The sequence below is a fragment of the Colias eurytheme genome, chromosome 1, assembly GCF_061535395.1.
Source record: "Colias eurytheme isolate Ceu_HAF_F1 chromosome 1, ilColEury1 Martin Lab GWU primary, whole genome shotgun sequence".
NCBI classification, from domain to species: domain Eukaryota; kingdom Metazoa; phylum Arthropoda; class Insecta; order Lepidoptera; family Pieridae; genus Colias; species Colias eurytheme.
In genome coordinates, this window is record NC_142980.1 from 9019777 (window position 1) to 9039541 (window position 19765).

The 19765-nt window shown below is 33.1% G+C and overlaps 2 protein-coding genes across 3 annotated transcripts in view; one reads left to right on the top strand and one right to left on the bottom strand.

Annotated features, from left to right (window-relative positions):
• The window catches only part of hiw (MYC binding protein highwire), a 72445-nt gene that overhangs the window by 40798 nt on the left and 11882 nt on the right, over positions 1 to 19765 (bottom strand). Inside the window, exons 30-34 of the mRNA XM_090103489.1 lie at positions 19512 to 19686; positions 16599 to 16720; positions 16384 to 16488; positions 15964 to 16136; positions 13770 to 13923 (exon numbers count right to left, since the gene is read on the bottom strand). Coding sequence (XP_089959615.1) covers positions 13770 to 13923; positions 15964 to 16136; positions 16384 to 16488; positions 16599 to 16720; positions 19512 to 19686 — 729 coding nt within the window. The remainder of the gene's footprint in view (positions 1 to 13769; positions 13924 to 15963; positions 16137 to 16383; positions 16489 to 16598; positions 16721 to 19511; positions 19687 to 19765) is intronic.
• LOC149911153 (uncharacterized) lies at positions 848 to 12319 on the top strand. Of its 2 annotated transcripts, none has more exons than XM_090103474.1 (3): positions 848 to 1082; positions 9012 to 9204; positions 10727 to 12319. In XM_090103474.1, exons 2-3 carry the CDS (start codon positions 9052 to 9054, stop codon positions 11900 to 11902), a joined length of 1329 nt encoding a protein of 442 aa, XP_089959600.1. In that variant the 5' UTR covers positions 848 to 1082; positions 9012 to 9051; the 3' UTR covers positions 11903 to 12319. The 2 variants fall into 2 exon arrangements, with proteins under 2 accessions (XP_089959600.1, XP_089959605.1); XM_090103479.1 differs by lacking the exon at positions 848 to 1082 and adding an exon at positions 8750 to 8846.

The following is a 19765-nucleotide window of genomic DNA, read 5'->3' on the forward strand; positions in this document are numbered from 1 at the left end:
TACCTTAACATTTACCTAATACCTTCACCTCTACATAGAGTGGTTTTAAGTGAAAGGTAAGCATATAATGATATATCTCAAATAGGATTAACTATGCACTAATCTGCGATTATAAGAGCAAACAGGTATGAGGCACTGTATCATCCATAATTCCATATCACATGACGTAGGTACTAAGGACATATAGTTAGAGCAAACTTGCAATTAATTAACTCCTTTGCCTCTCGCATTAAGGTCGAAAATGGATAAAGAATATCCAAATCTCATAAATGATGGAAAAGTATATAGTACCAAATAACGACGTAGAAATAAAAATAATAATAATTGTGTATATACCTTCTTGAACGAGACGAAAGCTAGATTTATATTTCCTTTGGGAAATTTTATTTCATCGTATAGGGAATTTATACTGGATTGTTGCTGATAAGGATTGATACTAAGAAAACTTCAGAAAACCCTGATTCTCAGAATTAAAATGTATATTTAATGAGTTTCGAAAAAAGCTTAATTTATGTTTTAGTAAGGATTCTCTATAGTTCATTAAAGATACCTGTAACAATAAATTAAGATTAAATTCTAATACAAACAGCGATGACATCATCATGAAACAAGTTTATATCAGCCCGTCACGAATCATGATCTACTTGATTTTACACAAATCTATCTCTACATGAAATTTTGACAGTTTATGTATTTAATGAACTAGATGAAGATTCATTAAACTGCATAAGTTTATCACAAACTAATGGTCAAAGAACTAAATGATATCTAGTGCCTCCTGCTCATGTCTCGTGAAGGCCGATAGGAGCGCGCGCGCACCTCGGCAAGCCGCGCGCCGCCGCGGCCGGAGCGACTCACGAACACGACTCAGTCGTCAGGAGATCGCGTGTGGATCAACGTGCTGCTCTGTGCATATTATTTACTCGCAAACGCGCAACGCCGGTAAATGCGATCGTAATTAATGTGGACACTACCCCGTTCACAACTTTTGGATTAAAATCATGTGTGTTGAGAAATAATAGTTTTCCGTGGAAGATGTTTGCGACGTCCAATCATCGCAACGAAACAAATCAATGAATTTGGTGGGTATTTACTATTTACATTTCCTTGTTTTACGGTATATGCAAGTCGCTGGATGAAGTTGGCGTGAGATCAACATTCTAGAGTTAAACACGTGCTATTTGAAAATATTAGAATATAATACTAGTATCGTGCTTCAAGGTTTGTTAGAACACGGAGAATTCGAGTGCGCGTGAAGTAAATTATACGTCTTGCACTAACATTGCCGGCAATGACAGGCGTTATTATTTTGCGACACGTAATTTATCACAATTTAATTGCAATATACACCTTCCACATAATAATATCTACACTTTTCTATTTTATAATAATGTAGCCAAATATTTCCAAATGACGCGGCCTTAAAAGTTAATAATTCATAGCTCTATCATTACGTAACGCAAGGTGAGTTTATTTATTTACTTTAAGATCAAAGGTTACAAATTTGGATCCTAATTTACGTTAGAAAGATACTACTTTAAACAAACCAAAATAATTCACTTTTTTACCATCATTATAGAGTATATATCGATTACTGTTAGTTCTTAATGAAATAATTAAACTACGTAAGTACGTTAATACATGCAAATAGCAAGGTTTTAGAGACATAAATAAGCTCGCGTTGTAAAACTGTTTATCTCATCATCTCAAATCTCAATACGCCAGTAACGAGGAGATATATCTTCAATGCATGGTGCACGTGTTTCAAAAGAGTAAATATTACCAAGAGCCGCCTAGTTACAGTTAAACACACACAGGTGGAACGCTCTATTTGCCCCTCGACCACCTCAACACATAATGCAAACAAAAATAAACATACAATCTATTTAATTAATTGCAAAATGAATCTAGTTGCATGAAATATAATTGCTAAGAAAATAAGCAGCTATTTTAAAAATACGTCCCTTTGTAAATTTATTTCTGTATGGATTAAGTTATTTAATCCAAGTTCTCTGAAGCAGAATATTGTGTAAACAACTTAATAACATGTGTGCACAACAAATATGCGACAACTAATTTCAGTATTCATAAGAATTCTCATATTGTTATTTATAGGAAACTGGAAATTGTAGTAAAGTATCGTTCTCTCTACAAATTCAACGCTATGCTTTGATATATTTAAAAGCACAGTAATAACCTAGGTAAAAATGCTAAAAAGACCAAAGCAAATGCACGCCACAAAGAACGTCTATATTGCACTGTAAAGAATGTTAGGATTAATTTTTTCCGCGAACATAACAAATTGTATTTATGAAAGTCTTAATTAAAAATAGTACTTTAAAAAAATTTACAAATTCGTTTGTCCGTTTTATTCTCGACAAGGACATTCCTCGACGTTATTATTACGCAAAAATATTTTATATAAAAGCGACCTTCTAGATTGAATCAAAAAGAACATTAAATAAATAGCTTCTAATGCAAAATAAACATATTTTTACGTCATATTATATTATAATGTATAATGTATTTACATAACCAGTAGTGATGTTTCACGATTACGATGCGTTAGCACCAAAGTTTTTATACACCTATAATCTGATCACAGTCTCTACATCGGAACTTTCAATATATATACAAAATATTTTCCTCTAAATTCTAATATAAATATATACTTATATACTTTATGCTATTTATACAGAAATATAATACCTGTAGTAGGTATATATTAGTATACCTGCTTTGTCATACTACCCATAATAGCCTATGCCCGAACATAAAAGGTGAACTGTTTCAACAAACACATTGAGTGGATGTAGAGTAAACATAACTAATCTAGCGGGAACTTGAAGCCAAATCTGAGAAGTAGTTTTAGTAATCACAATTATTATAAACATGGGATGTATAAGAAACAATGTAAGTATAAATATTTGTTCCGACACTTAAGGCTGACTTCATCAGTTTCGAGAAGCCACTCATAAGTATAGAATAAATACATGTAGCATATAAATAATATTTGTATAAACATAATATTAATTTATTATGTAATTTTATCGTTTTAATAAAGTTTAAACATAAAATTAAATCAGAGTGTACCGATACGGTAAATCGAACTCACTACAGCGTTCGCGCTGCAGCCGGTGCCTGGCATCTCTATTCTCTACATGTAGTAATCAAGTCACCGCTTATTTAAATTTCAGATATGATATTTTATAACACAAAATACTAGAAACTTTGCTCCGCATATAAATTTCAAATTAATTTTACAGTAGGACCAAGAACTAATTACTCTATTTGTGCTATACTCAAATATAGAGAAAACCTAGAAAACTAATTGATGCAATGTAAACAACGACACTCTCAGTAAATTGTGATTAAATCATACAAACTATTAGCATATCCATTATCACTGACATAATGATACCTGCATATATACCTATATTATAGCTATATCTTATTAATATACGTAGGTAGTTATTATCGAAAAATGTTCCATTACTTTTGAACTGGTTTGTACATTGTATAGATTTTGCCGTTTTGATTTTTTGTACAGTGAGTAAATATTAATATAAAATTTAATAATATGTTAACTTTGATATAAGCAATTGTAAGTACAATAGGTACAAGTTATGTGAAGTGAATAAAATCCAAGTTCTTATACCAAAGCTCCAAAACAATGCTCTAACAATATTTCATTTATAAGTACATTTCTCCTCGCAACATACCCTTTAACTCAACTTATGAAACTGTCTATAAAAGTAGGTATATGAAGTCCTTTGACCAGGATTGCATTTGAATTACACTCTGACGTTGGAGGCGGGAAGTGGTGAATTACCGGTTAATTCAATTATCGCGACGATCGTCAATCGTCTGCATCAAAATATACACAATTTCAGTGAGTTTTTATATAAAGATGAAACTGGATAAAAAAAGGCATAGGTACCAGCAGGTACTATAGAAAAGCTATTTCAGGGCCGGGAATACGTCAATGAATAACATTTACAATAGCTACAAGTACTCTATTATAATGTTTCCTTGACTAAACAAATTCTAACCAAATCACCGGAAATTCGCATCACATTACATTTTCAATGTTACAAGTGTTTATAATGTTATTGCAAAATTGTAAAACAATGAGGAATAAAAATGATATTAATTGCTTTAAGTTTTTGGAAGTTAATTAACTTATATTTTGGTATAAGCTTAGTTATAATAAGCTTCAGTATAAATCTGTCGCGCGATGAATAAAAATATAATAATAGAGAGAATCAGAGTGTAACTGGAAAGGTTTATCCGTTTTATGGTCATTAAACATTCCAAAAAGACACATCTCGGCCAACGGGACGATAAAGTTACTGTTACTCAAATATTTACATGCAATAAAACTTTGGTGGTCGCCAGTAACAATGAAAACTATCTTTGCTAAATTTAAAACAATCTAATTAATTATCATGATAAATCATCTCATAAATCGTTCAGAATGTACCTATGCTTTGCAATGTACCTGTTATACTGAACCTTTGTAAATACAAGTTTATTGGAATACGATAAATAATAGAATTTAATATCTTAAACCAGAAGCCTATACCATCCTCACCACCTGGATGGTTGGCGCAGCACAACAGTGCGTTTCAACCGTAGCTTTCTTCCACGGACATGTAAGATCTGGAATAATCTGCCATCGACTGTCTTTCCGAGGAACTACAACTTGAGTTATTTCAAGAAAAAAGCATATTTGTTTCTTAAAGGCCAAAAGCACACCGCTACCTAATTCACGGTTAGCTCCACCTTTCTCCTTAAGACCGTTTTTATCCCATCCCATTCCCCTCTATGGTAGGCAACACCCATAACGTATGTTATGGACGTCTATGGGCGACGCACTTTGCCATCAACATCGGCCATTGCGTCTGCTCGTTTGCCTTCCAATGCTATAAAAAAAAAAAAAATCTTAATCTGAAAAACACGATTTGCTGCGCACAACTGCGATTTGAAGTAGGTATCAGTATCGGTAAAATTTATAGGAATCGTTGTATTGAATTTCAGTGAAGTACAGGTCAATAGATATTTAGCATTGATATAAAATTGTATCATTTTATTGCGATGAATAATAAATAAGACCTACATAGGGTAGTTGAAAGTAAACGATGGCACATTTTTCGGTTCTGACTAAGGCTCGATTCGGTTGAGTCATCATTGATCTCGTATAGGTACATCAACGAAACGAATTCCAAACCCTACACATAAACCGAGTGTAGTATAAACATATACATATATGTATTTATAAAATGAAATGACCAAGCACTGAAAGCGAATTCGTGAAAAATCTAATTTCATATCAAATCAAATTTAAGTTTGTCTGAAAGTACACATCGCATTTAAATACGAGAAAGGAAACCTGATCTTTTTGGAAATTTTAAATTTAATAATATGCATATGTAAAAAAAAGTAAAAGGGTCAAGTCCCTTGTAACGATATCACAAATCTCGCCTCAACAACGTTTCTGTGAAAACAACGTGAACCGGTTTTAAAGTTTTGGAGTGAGTCTTAATTGCTTTTACGCTGTGAATTTCACAAAGAAATTAAATCAGTTGCTTATAATATTCGAATTTTTAAACTAGTAAACGCTTTATCAAATCAAAGTTGTAAAAACGAAACAACGGACGCAAATTAATTTAAATTCATATGATATCAATTTGATATAAAAAGACATTAATTACGAATGCTTGTGCTTGTAACATAATATGTATATTAAAAAGGTATCACACACTATGCCTTAAGCATTTTGGTACTTATATCTTTTGAATCGATTGCTCAACTTTTATTTTCAAAGAATTCATTATATTGACAAATAATCCATTTAAACGGATGTTCGTGTTAATAAAATTGTAATAAAACACACATGCCAGATAATATCCTGCATCGACCAGATGTAATCCAAAATTGTAAAATATAGGTAAAACGTTTACAATTGTTTTCTTTGATATACTTATAGTTATTCATATGAAAAATTATTACCTTCAGTAAATAATACGATTAACATTAAACGAATACGATTTCGCATGAAAATTCTCTTAAGCACCAAGCAGCCCTATTATTGTTCGCAATTGAACCTAAGAGTACGTGCTTCGACGAATACGTTCCGCATTTTATTGTAACTTTACTATTCCATAGTTTTCATTTACATAATCGAGTACCTATTCTCTTTATTTTTAATTGATTCAATAGAACATTTTTCTGAGATCAAATATGAGTTGGATCTAGTTCTAGTGAATGATAAAGATGATAAAGCTTAAATTTGTAATCTCTTCCGTGAAACTAATATTATTCTATGTAACAATGGTTCGTAACTGCAAAAAACGGGTTTTCTTTCCGTCCTATTAACTTGTTCTCACACCTTTTGACTACTTTTAAAATTGTTTTCAAAGCGCTTTAATTGTTTTTATATTTAATGAATATTTTATCTACATAATCGCACTTAAATTATGAAGGCGTAATTGATTTCACACATTTGCGGCGAATTGCAAGAATCAACACAAATGATATTTTCTAGAGGTTTTGTATTATTATATCTTTCAGTTTTCACCAATTTCAACAAATAGGTACATATTTCTTGTTTAGATAAAGGAGGATGGCCACATATGACCTGAATGCGAACATTAATCATCGGTGTATCAAAAAATAGTAATTTATGCGTGCTTTTACTAACGGGGTCTAACTTATTTTTTTCGGGCCGGGAAAATGTTATGTATTATTATTAATAAATAAACTCAAATTCATAACATTGTTTGAACGCATCCAAACGTCTTTCATTTTTACCTGTGTCATGCGTTTCGTTTTCACAGCGCAGCGGGAGTTAATTAGCGATTATGTTTAAAAGAATACTAGAATAATAATATATATTTCTTTGTTTTATTTCACCTATCATATTTAATAGCAAAAACAGTAAGAAAGATATAATTTATAGATTTAAAAAATATTTTTTGCCATAAATACATTTAATAATATACCTAAAATATGTAAAACGAAACGTATTTTTTACCGGCATAATAGACACAAGTCACAAAGGTTAGATGACACATGACATGACTGACGCGTAGCTGAAAAACATGATTTTGTTTATTATTTTTGTTGTATTGGCTTATATATCAATCAAATAAATAACATAGGCTACATCGTCCACCCTTAGAATTTAGTTATGGCTGTAGGTATAACTCTAAACCATATTCATTATATACGTAGCCATAACCTCAAAAATGGCAAATTATGTAAAAATTCTAAGCTCCACCACTTTCAAATAATATATTTGCAATGTGGGATTGCTAAGGGTGGTTAGGCGAACCATTTAAGCCCTATATTAATCATGGTCGCGACATTTCATAGTCAGGTCTTGGTATGTATGGGCAGTGGCCGATGTCCTTTGATTGAAATGTAATTGCAGCAGCTATTTCGTTAAATATCATTTCCAAATATATCAGCGAACCTTATGCCTGTTTATTTATTTTCATGTCAATCATATTCATACACAAACATCGGAATAGTTTTATAAACATAGCTAAAGGTGACCTTATTAACTGGAAATAGAGTTTACTTCATAGTATGATGTAATCGCTCTTGTATTGTTACCTTCAACATCTAACATAATACGCTAATAGTGGCAATAAATACTTAAAGATCGTGAAGTATAAGAATACTTTATTCGCCAACTACGGTAACCTTGGCGAATACAATAATAAATTATTTTTTGATTATTGTTCAAAGTTTTTTTTTTATAGAAAATAGGCACGAACCGTTTCCTAGACATATGGATTGAATTTTCAAACCGAAATAATAACGTTTTAATCATTCAATGAAAACATGCTATAATACATACTATATTATGATTACATTCAAAGAAATCAAGAGTCAGGCTCTTGTTTTCTTCATCATCATAATATAATATTTCACCACACAACACGCTGGGTCAAATTACGGACGATAAACACTTTGCTTGCATTTAAAAGGCTTTAGTATTATTGAACATAGGTTAAAGACTCTATTGTAAATGCAATGTGACATTAAATAATGTAACTTTGTTATTTGAAACGAATATAACTTTTACCTACTTATATAATTCTGCAGCCGCGATGCCCTTTGTAATAAATACTACGCAATTTAGACTCGTATGTTGATAAATAACACGCGTATAATAACATTATAATAATTGTGCACGATTATTACCCTAAGGTTAATACAACAATGATAACTAGTCCTGTTTAATTAACTCTCTTTTATTTAATTCTCTTTGTAGTTATGTGCCATCGATTTAAATATAAATATCGCAATGTAAAAATAGACGATAATGCGAATTCCGCGACTGAAATCTCTCGGTGTGCAAACATAAATCCAATAACATCTTCAAAATGCGAAAATAACTTGAGCCACGGGTAATAATTAGCATAGCTAGCAGACGGGTTAGGGATAAACTCCTCTTACTGAGATACATCCTCGAACGATAGCTACGAGTACGAGTAACGAGGGTTGCTAGAGAACAATGTTTATTTTATGTTGTTATTATTTTTAAAATGAACTCTTATCATAGGCTTATCTCACCTATACACGTTTTTTATGAACCTTTTGTAAAATTTAATTGCTTATTTTTAAATGTGTTATGAACCCTACGCTATCTCCACACCGATAGCCTTGCTAAAATCACACAAATGTTTCTTTAGCACCATTCGTTAACCGCACCGCATATCTGATAACAGCCCGATAACGATACCTAGTTGACTCACATTCATATACCTACTTGTACAGAGCGCAATCGACTCTATGACGCCGTATTCAAATTATTTCATAAGGAAACTATTCTAGTGAGTGTTTTGTCTTTTTATTCTAGTGAATTGTCGTTAGACTGTTAAATACCTTAATCCTGAAAATGTAAAGTGTTTTACAGGCAATAATATGTATTCCCGTCGTTATTTATATTCATGCGCCATGTTTGATTAATTTGTGTAATCATCATAATACTGTTTCAGGAAGGACCAACATTTGCGATGGTGACATGATTCGGTGAGCATGCGTTGGTTGAGCTGGTGGCATATTCTGTTGGCGCTGCATGCGCAAAGCTTGGCAAATGGACAGACCATCACACCCACCATTTGCGAAGATGCAGCGTGCCGTTGTGACTCATTCACGAGGGTCATATGTAGCTGCACAAATGACTCCAAAGTATGTATATCATTTTACTTTATAGACTGGGGTAGAAGCCTTTAAAAATAATGAAAAGATAAAAAAAATCGCAGTCGGATGAAACCCATTAGAAAAGAAGGGGAATATGATGAAAATAAAAGGAAAAATAAATTACGGTCAATCCGAGTTCGGGAAGTGGGAGGGGGGAGCTTTAAAGAGAAATAAATGGTTTCTCTCGATTTCCGACAAAACTACAAGTCCTACAGAAAAAAGTTCGATGACAAAGTTGTAGGTAATTAAAAGTTCTACAACTTTTGTATTAACTATTTTTTCACATAACCTCAAAATTTAGGTGAAAAATTCAAAAAACCAAGTTTTTGGTCTTTTATTTTTATCTACTTCAAAATTTATTGTTTTTCTACGAAATTTGGTGGAAACTTACTTTATTATGTCCCAAATACACTGTAATTTATTTGATTGAAAATATTTATTTTTTCGCCTTATTTTGAATTAATACCAAAAAAACAACCTAATTTTCAATCGAAAAGTCACCCGTCAAAATATCAGCTTTTTTCAAAAACTGGGGGTGCCTTTTATTCATTGAAATCTCTACTTTCATATGGTGTAAAAAAAAATAAACACCACTATAGTAAATGTTCTCAGGAAATGCATACAAACAGTGTGATAATGAGCTTTTACTAAATCAGGCACACTTCTCGAACTCTATATCTTCTCTTGTATCGGCTTTTCGGTAATATTTCAAAAGAAAAATAATTATCTGTTCTAAGTTTAATATTTTACAGCATATTCAAAAGCACATTGATGTCGATAAAAACATTTCAGGTAGTTCGAGAAGTGTGCCTGATTTAGTAAAAGCTAATTTTCACACTATTTGTATGCATTTCCTGAGAACATTTACTATGGTGGTGTTTATTTTTTTTTACACCATATGAAAGTAGAGATTTCAATGAATAAAAGGCACCCCAAGTTTTTGAAAAAAGCTGATATTTTGACGGGTGACTTTTCGATTGAAAATTAGGTTGTTTTTTTGGTATTAATTCAAAATAAGGCGAAAAAATAAATATTTTCAATCAAATAAATTACACTGTGTTTGGGACATAATAAAGTAAGTTTTCACCAAATTTGGTAGAAAAACAATAAATTTTGAAGTAGATAAAAATAAAAAACCAAAAACTTGGTTATTTGAATTTTTCACCTAAGTTTTGAGGTTATGTGAAAAAATTGTTAATGCAAAAGTTGTAGATCCTTTTATTACCTACAACTTTGCCATTAAACTTTTTTCCGTAGGACTTGTAGTTTTGTCGGAAATCGAGAGAGACCATTTTTTTCTCTTAAAAGCTCCCCCCTCCCACTTCCCGAACTCGGATTGACCGTAATTTATTTTTCCTTACATTTTTATCATATTCCCCTCCTTTTCTTATGGGTTTAATCCGACTGCGATTTTTTTTTGTTTCAAAAATTATCTACTCTAGTCTATTATGCACATTTTAATATACGTATATCAAAACTGTTTATCTAAAAACTGTATTCCACATTGCAGGAGGTAACTCTGAGGCCTGACGGCGCATACAGAGTACCAGCAATGGCGACCGGCATCGTCGTAGATGGCTGTGCGAGTGTTATATTTCTTCAAGATACCGTTCGAAATCTTATTCAACTCAGGAGCGTTGAATTAAGGAACGTCGGTCACATAGTGATAAGTGAACGTGCTTTGAATTGGTCTCCTTTTAGTAGGGATAGTGAAATGAATCCCGGTATCAGAATCACCATTCAAAATAGTACAATAAGTGAAATAGCGTCACATGCCATTCAAGGGAGAGTAAACGAAGTGCTCATTAGTGACAGCCGAATAGACAATCTAAGACCTTTCGCATTCTCTAGTCTCGTTGGTGTTAAAAATATTGAACTTAAAAATAATGTATTTAATAATATAGACATACAGACTTTTAAAAAATTCACTACGTCTAATTTTATTATCCGTGGTGGAACAATGCATGCGTTACCGAGTAGATTTTTATCAGATGTAGAAGTAACTAATTTATTTCGATTAGATGGAGTAAATATTAAATATTTGTCCAGTTGGACGTTTCTCGTCCATTCACCAAAGAGAATTATAATAGAAAATAACGTGATAGATTTAATAGAGGGCGACGGTTTCCATATGGTATCCAGAGGGCCGATAACTTTTAGGAATAATACGGTGTCCACATTGAGAAAAGGCGCTTTCTTAGGTTTAACCGTAGACAGTGAAACGTTTGCAGTGATGGCACGTCAGGAATTATTAATCGACAACAACACTATTACAAACTTGTCGCCGTCTTCTTTGCTGTTCAACCACACGACACTTACATTGCGCGTTGATGGCCTGAATTTAAACGCAACGTGCACTTGTGAGCTCGCAGAGGAGTGGCGCGAAGTTTACAACACACAAGGTAGCATTATAAACTGCTGGTATGATCTCGAGGGATACTTTATATCCTTGCCTACATTCGTCAGCATCCGATGCGGACGTTTCAAGCAAAACTTTTGGATATTCGTATTAGTTGGTATCCTTGTTGTACTGTTGGCCTCCGCTATTGCAATATTTTTTATAGTCAAGAGAGATAATGAAAAGAAGAAGAAGCTACAAATTGTATTGCCCGATGGTAAAACGTATAGAGAAACAGAATTTCATGTTATCGTTGAAAGAGCTGAGCTTTTAACCACAGACTTATAATCATAAAAAAATATGTGTATGCTTTGAATATATGTATTTGGAAAACTTAATTGTAATTTTAAACATTCCGATAGAAAAAAATCATCGTTCTACCTCAAAGTTTTTGTCAAACTACAGAGTGCCAAGTATAACATTAATTCTGAACAGTATTATATACATACATTAGATTAAATTTATTCGTTTATGTTTAGATTCTAAATAATAATATTAGTTGAACGTAATAAATAAGTACAAAGGTGTAGAATATGACTATTTCTTTAATTTAGCACATTAAAGTGTAGAGCGATGGTGTAGAGAATTTTGAAGTGCATTAAAGTGGAGTACGTATTTATACTAAAATAGAATATTAGAAAATTACGTACCCAACAAAAGACAATATGTTTAAAGAAGTAATGTCTCATAAGAAAATAAAATGATGATGGGACCTGTGCGTTTTATTTACTAACAAACTAACATATTTTTTTATACTTAATAAAAGCGTTAAAATAAGCTAATCATTAAGATAATACATTTAATGTAATATGTTGTTCAAATATAATTGTTGAACTAAATGTTATTAAAAAGAATATTATAAGATTTGTAACACATTTGCTTGCGAATTGCAAAGGAATGAATTGCGAACAATGTTACTGCTTTTCTATTATTCATTTAGAGGACATGCACCAGCGAAATGAATTAAATTCAATGTTTCTACAATGTTGTTTGACGCTTTATGAAGCACTGAATTTCCCTGGAGAACGCAGGATACAGAACGTTTGCGTTTTTATAGTTTACGACCTAATACTTTATTTATTCTTTATCATTTTACTCTTACCTGTAATCAATTTACATTATATTTTAAGAGTATACTGCTTTTATTTGCTTGCGCTGCGAAATAATTCATACAGCATACTTATGTATATTCTTTAACATTGGATCTACATTCCCAATAACAGAAGATAATGATTTTCTTTCGTATATACTCATAATTTGTAGAATACAATTTGTTTCTGTATATGATAATGTTGGCTATCTCTATTTCACACTTTGTATAAATGTGTTGATGTATACAGATGCAGATAGCAAATGCTATCGGACACTTCACAAGGCATGCACTTATTAGATATTATGTTAGTCTTATATTACTAACATTACTTATACTACATATCTAATATACTGTATCAATTCATTGAGAGATAGTCGTTGCTATATTTTCCTTTTTAAACCAACATTTCTCATTCAACACACATATGGGCAAAACAATACACATTAATTTATTTAAAACATTTGCATTGCGTAAACTTTTATTCAGATTTCCATACTTACCAAAGTTGTATTGTTAACCTTTAAGCAACAAATTTCAAAGCGAATTATCGCCCATACATAAATTGTTCTTAGCATTTTCATACATTACCTTTGTACATAATTTTCTGCTGAACACTAGATATGAAGGTCACTAGGTATATTCACATAAAACTTTAGCGAAAGTGCCTAGGTATTAGTAGCGTAAATAAAAAAAAAGGTGAATTGAAGACAATTCACCGACTCAAATACAAAACATTATTAATCTTATCGTTACACTAATGTGCTAGAGTTTTCATACTCTTATTATATTTGTAGCTAATTTGATGTTACAGTTTCGTCGATTGTAGTCGTCGTTGATGCTCTGAAATGATGCTTTAAATTGTCGATTTTTTTTTTCACTACATACACATCCGTTTTGTAGAAAATCTTGCATAGATACCCACAATCCCGGGCAGGGAGCCGTGGATTATGTCGGAATCTTACAAACTAAATCCACATTGTTCCAGAAAGCTTCGAAGACGCGGCTATTGCTTGCAATTCGTTCATTACATACATGTCCTGTAAATATATAATTAATACTCACCGTAGTAGAGGTTGGCCATCCAACACATTGTGCACGCTGGGCGGAGAAGGCAGGTCCAGGCCACGGTACAGGAACATGGCCTCGCTTTCATCGCTTTCGTCCCCGCTCGGAGTCGCACCGTTTGTAGCCAGCATTTGGAGCTCCACTACCGTCACTTGGGGACAAGGAAAAGAAACATTGGAAACAGGAGAAACTATATAAAACGCTTTTTTATGTACACGTTACGGTGAATTTACATCAAGCGAATGCTCATTCTAACCCCACTATGTCAAACTCTTTTAGTGTAAACAAGCGTAGAGCATAATTCTTTCGTTGTTTTTAGTGCGTTCGAAAATATTCTATGCAATGTTTTAATACTGAACAACACTGAATACGAGTTTTCGTTTATCAAGATCACGAAAAATTGCTCTTACTCTAGCTTTAGCTCTATGTTCGTTTGATGTAAATGCACCGCATTAAAAATCTGATCTCAAATCTATGTCATGTTATAATAATGAACCAACAACTGATATGATTAATACCATGTCGAAATGATGAATAGATTTGTATGTTCATAAAAACTTAATCAACCTATTTATTTATGTTATTTCATTACTAGCTTTAGCCCGCGGCTCCGCTTGAGTTGTAATATGTAAGTAGATAAATTTCACTTTCATAGACGTGTACAATTTCAATATGAAATTAATTCAATCCGTTCCTCATACAGACATAATATACATATTAACACATACAATATACTTTCATTTTAATAGCTATTGTTATGGGCTGTTATGTGTGGTTTATTATTATACTCAGGACAATTACGACTCTCCTAATCAATCGCTTTTTTTATAAACCTCAATCAATTAAATTCGCGTAACGAATCCAGGAAGCACGTTCGAAAGTGACAATGCTTCAAATTCGAATCAAGTCGCAATAAGATTACAATGGATCCCAACACCTGCACGTAAGTATTCAGCTCACGACACGCCGCGGTGCATCATAATGATGAATCGAGAGTAAATATTAGCTAGCTGTTACGCCGCCTCACTGTTATACGAGTGACCTAGAAAATTATTAATATACTTTCATAATACTGCAGAATAGGTGTGTTGTTTGCAAAAGGTACTTCAGTCTACATTAAAATTTATTGGATGATTGCCAATACTAATAACGATCAATCGAGCAAAGGAAATACGAGATCTAATGAAACACGCGAGCGTTCGTCATTATTAATTTATGAAAGTTTAAAGAACACATGGAATTTATTAATCGATTGAAAAAATTTATTGCACATTTTGTTAGTCACACGAACGTGATTCAGTAAACATAAGCAGAACGAAAACAGTTACCGAGAGAAAATATCTCACGGCAGTAGTAACTAATTGAATATCCTTAAGAATTAATAGACTTAAGTTAAGAATTAATAGATTTAACATTTTTTTACGTCGCCGAGGATTAAGACGAAATGGAATTAGACGTTAGATTTTTTTCTAGTCTCTTGGTTCTGTAAAGAAACTGTTCCTATTTTACTTGCTTCGATACTTAACATCAAAAGAGTAGTGACTTGCTGATGCTTCTAAATCTCCTTCGTTACAATGTTATGATTAATACCTATATATTTAACTCACTTCTCATTTGATAACTAGATTAGGTAATAAGTACACAATAATTACATTTAACTTTAACAACGAATTGAATTCAATATTTAATACATCAATCAATATTTTCCATACTCTTCTTCTGTCGTAATTCCCCAGCCAAATTGTTATATTTTTGCATAGAACAGTGAATACGAAGCCGCAGGCAAATTCCTATACTTAATATCTTGATCCAGAAGATTAGCATCACAGTTCACACGCCGCCACAATGTATCCGTTGTTCACCTAGTTCCATCTCCAATTATACTAGGATCTAATGATGCCAGACAAAATCCCCGACAAAGACCTACACTTACAGTAACTCAATGGTAAGAAACACGTGTATACCGATATAAGGAGAAAAAAGGGGATCATCACACACTGCTACAGCGTATCCCAGTGCCATCTCCACTGTTACCAAGCCCTGGTAAAACGTAGCCGCAGGTAAAGACCTATACTTACAGTCAGGGGTTATATCAGGAGAAAAAAGGGGATCAGCACACGCCGCAGTTCCATCTCCACTGTTAGCAAACCCTGGTAAAAAAAGGTTCTCCCAGTTAAAGAGCTATACTTACAGTAACTCAGGGGTGAGATATCGATATCTGGAGCCAGGAGGCGAGCAGCACAAGCCGATCCAGCGTACACCAGCTCCATCTCTAAGTTCACCAGGCCTTGGCGCTGAGAAGTCAGAGGACGGTCTTCGTATCCCGAGCATAAGCAGCGGAATCCGTATCTGCTTTCATCGGCCCTGTTGGTTGAAATGTTTTTAATATACATATATACCAAAAATTTAACTCGTTAACAAAATTATCGAATCTTTTACTTATGATAAAGAATATTTAATAATTCATCGTCCCTTAGATAATTGTAACCACAATTGTAACTTACATATAAGAAAATGTTGCGCTTTTTTTTATATCAAAGTTCCCTAATAGAATATATTATGACCACTGCAAGATTAAAATGTGTTTTTATAAAAAAGAAATAATGCTTACTCTTCATCATTCTTGTACTCATTCAAATAATCTGAAGCAGTCTCCAGTGAAAATATAACTTCGTTCCCGGGAACCAATAGTCCCTTGTGAGGCCAATCAGCAGACCTATCAAAACAAAATATGATTAATACATGAAATCGTATCAAAGTCTTAAGAATTGCGTAACATTTTATCGGTAATTCATGATTAAAAATGAGGACTTTGTTGGTACTTACGTGTTGGAAAGTCTAGGCGTAACGCTCACATAAGTACAATTGTATTGCATGCACGGTGCTTCAAAGCATCCCTCGTCAAGCTCCTCTACGTCACCCGTATCCGATGTTAACTGGATTAACCTCTGCAATAACTCCCGAGTTAATGTCTATTTACAACCGTCACTTTAAATAAATTATTAAGAAGAAGTATAGAAAAGATATTGTAAAAGTCTGTAAGTTGAAAATTATCTCATGCGAAGCCACGCGACACACGACACACGTCGAAACCCGAAAACCGTCTAAATAATTAATTTATTTCTAATTTTCAAGCTCAAACCCAAGCAGAAACCGAAACGCGATATTGTGTTCATAAGCCAAACGCGTAACCGTGTTGTTGAAAGCCTAAGTTTCATCCAAGCGTAGTTAAGTTCAAGCGGTACTAGAAAGCTTAGGTCCTGCTTGCCACTATACCGTAATCTTATACTATAATAATAAATAAGTATACTATTGTAATTTTATCCATAGCCTATACTTTAACCCATACGTTTTTTAAATAAGAACAAACAAACAACAAGTATACTTTTTTGAGCTGTTGAAAATTTTGTATTTTTTTTTGTGATACAAATTGAAAAAGTTTTCTTATGAGAAGGATTGTTAAATATGGAATATACAACATAATAATTAATAGTACCAATATAAAAGTGACTAAATGCCTAGCAGACTAATATCTATCATCACATCATCTTTCTATGTCTATACCCATCACAAGATAAAAGGCCCGTTTTAATTCGTTTTGACATTTGATTTCGCGTATAGTAATGTAACCTAAACATATTATGACTCGTTACTCCATACTCTAGATAAATCGATTCAAGTTTACATGATCAAATCATCATGTACAACAATTCGCCGAGTGAGCGGTACCTGTCATTGAAAAATGTAAAAATATCTTCAGAACATTTCGATTGGTAAAAAATAGAGAACTTCATGGGCATGAACCATAGAAATCTAAATAACAAGACACTAGAAGTCGTAAGCGTGCGTGACCTTGTCGCCACTCAGGTGACTTTCACATCACCAGTGTGTTCGTCACAGTTCAGTTGCTATGGAGACGTATGTGTGTAAACATGGTGTGTTTCAGCATTTCCCATTGCGGAAATTCTTCCACAAGTTGTAATTATTCTAATAAAGGAATAATATTTCATATATAATGCCGTTTTTCCTTAAAATTATAGGATATTTACAAGTATTACGAGTGTCACCATAGTAATCGAAATAACAATGAATGACACAGTTTCAACCTTATTGGAGCAAAAAGAAACAAAACGTCTTATATACTTAGGGATGTTATTCTAAAATAAACCGTAAATTCGTGCGTTAGGATACATATTAAAAAGCTTAATTTAATATTTAAGTTAGTTTTCACTAAAATCAAGTTGTCCAATAAAAGGCATAGTTTACTTGTGTGTATTGTTTAGCTATCGGTTTAAATGTGTTGATTTTGGCGACAGCGGTTTTCTTACGAATTATGACATTATAGCACTTCTATGTGTCTTGTTATTTAGATTTCTATGGCATGAACTGCCAAAACTAGCCTTTTATTTTGTGATTACTATGTATATACATATAGACCGGGAGATACTGACACAAAATTTCGAGTCATTTGTAACAAGGATGGCGGTTCTACAGGGGTCTTAGTACGCAATGACAAAAAGAAAAATGATGGTGTGAACGCTGGTACCGGTGGCTTAGTCGCGTGGGCGTTTGTCGAACTCGTCGGAAAAATAGCGAAAGTCAAACGATTTGTAACACAAAAATTTTAGAATTTACCGATAGCCCATAAAAAAGTAGTAGGCGGTAGTGTCATGACATACTTTTCCGGTGTGACTTACAGCCCGCCATACCGACGCGAATGTGTTGATTTAAATAAAACAATCATTCAACCATTTGTACCAGGCTAATTTTTGCACAGGTAACTATCGTCGTGCAGCCATTTACGAAAATCGCCATGCCATACTTTTCGGACGATTCCAAATGGTCGCCATACCGCCGAAAATCTGCAAAAAAATTTTATTTCGCCAAACTTTTTGTACCAGTATTGCATTTGGATTTTTGGAGAGTATTTGATAAAATGTGACCATTATTATATTTGCCATACTTCTAGTAGGGGGAAAAAGTGCTGTCATACTTGAAAACTTAATTTATTATTAATTTATATAAGTGAAGATTTCCAACACTTAGATCTTTGAAATTTTGTATTTATATTTGTTGATCCTCAAACTTACAGGAAAAATAAGTGCCATACTGTTACAAATCGTTTGACTTTCGCTATTTTCCGACGAGTTCGACTAACGCCCACGCGACTAAGCCGCCGGTACCAGCGTTCACGCCATCGTTTTTCATTTTGTCATTGCGTACTAAGGCCCCTGTAGAACCGCCATCCTGTTACAAATGACTCGAAATTTTGTGTCAGTATCTCCCGGTCTAATACTCTAAATCCCATTCCTTGCTCTTTGTTTTATAGTATAGAGTCTGAAAATATAGTACTTACCTACTTAACTATACTCTATTTAATTATAAATTACATAAATGTACACTATAATAACTATAATAAAGATAATGCGGAAATACTAGTTATAATATGCTGAAATAGTAATAATTATGCTAAAATATTCTAATACTTAAAAGGATATGAGGTTAAAATATATACAGAATAAAAATTTAGGTGAAATATTAAATATTAATGGAGAAGGTATATCCAATAATAAAAATAGTAGGTAGGTGTCAAGCAGGTCCTAATTTGAATAATGTCAAAATTCAAATCATTCCAAAGATACTTTACTCACGTAATCTCCCGTTTGTTTGTGTATGAAGAGTGAATGAAAGTGAGTGTTGGAAAATATACAAATGCGTGGATGATGGACGATGCACTACCTTATATACCTTACGGAATGGTGGATCTGACGCTCGGAAGTCGCTCGAGCAGTGGCATCTGTGCCGCGGCGACCCCGCCACCGCATAGATCGTCAGATTGTCTTCCTGTTGCGCGGTTATACTTCGCGCATCCATGTCTAGAACGATCCACGATACTTGCGGCGGGAATAGCACTCTGAAAAGGATGCGATTAGAATATGATCGATATCAATCAAACAAATTAAACAACGATTAAGAAAAGCATTATTATTTAT

Coding starts and splice junctions, on each gene's coding strand:
- LOC149911153 (XM_090103474.1), top strand. CDS start 9,052: ATGCGTTGGTTGAGCTGGTGGCATATTCTGTTGGCGCTGCATGCGCAA. Junction 9,205..10,726: donor GCTGCACAAATGACTCCAAA/GTATGTATATCA, acceptor TCCACATTGCAG/GAGGTAACTCTGAGGCCTGA.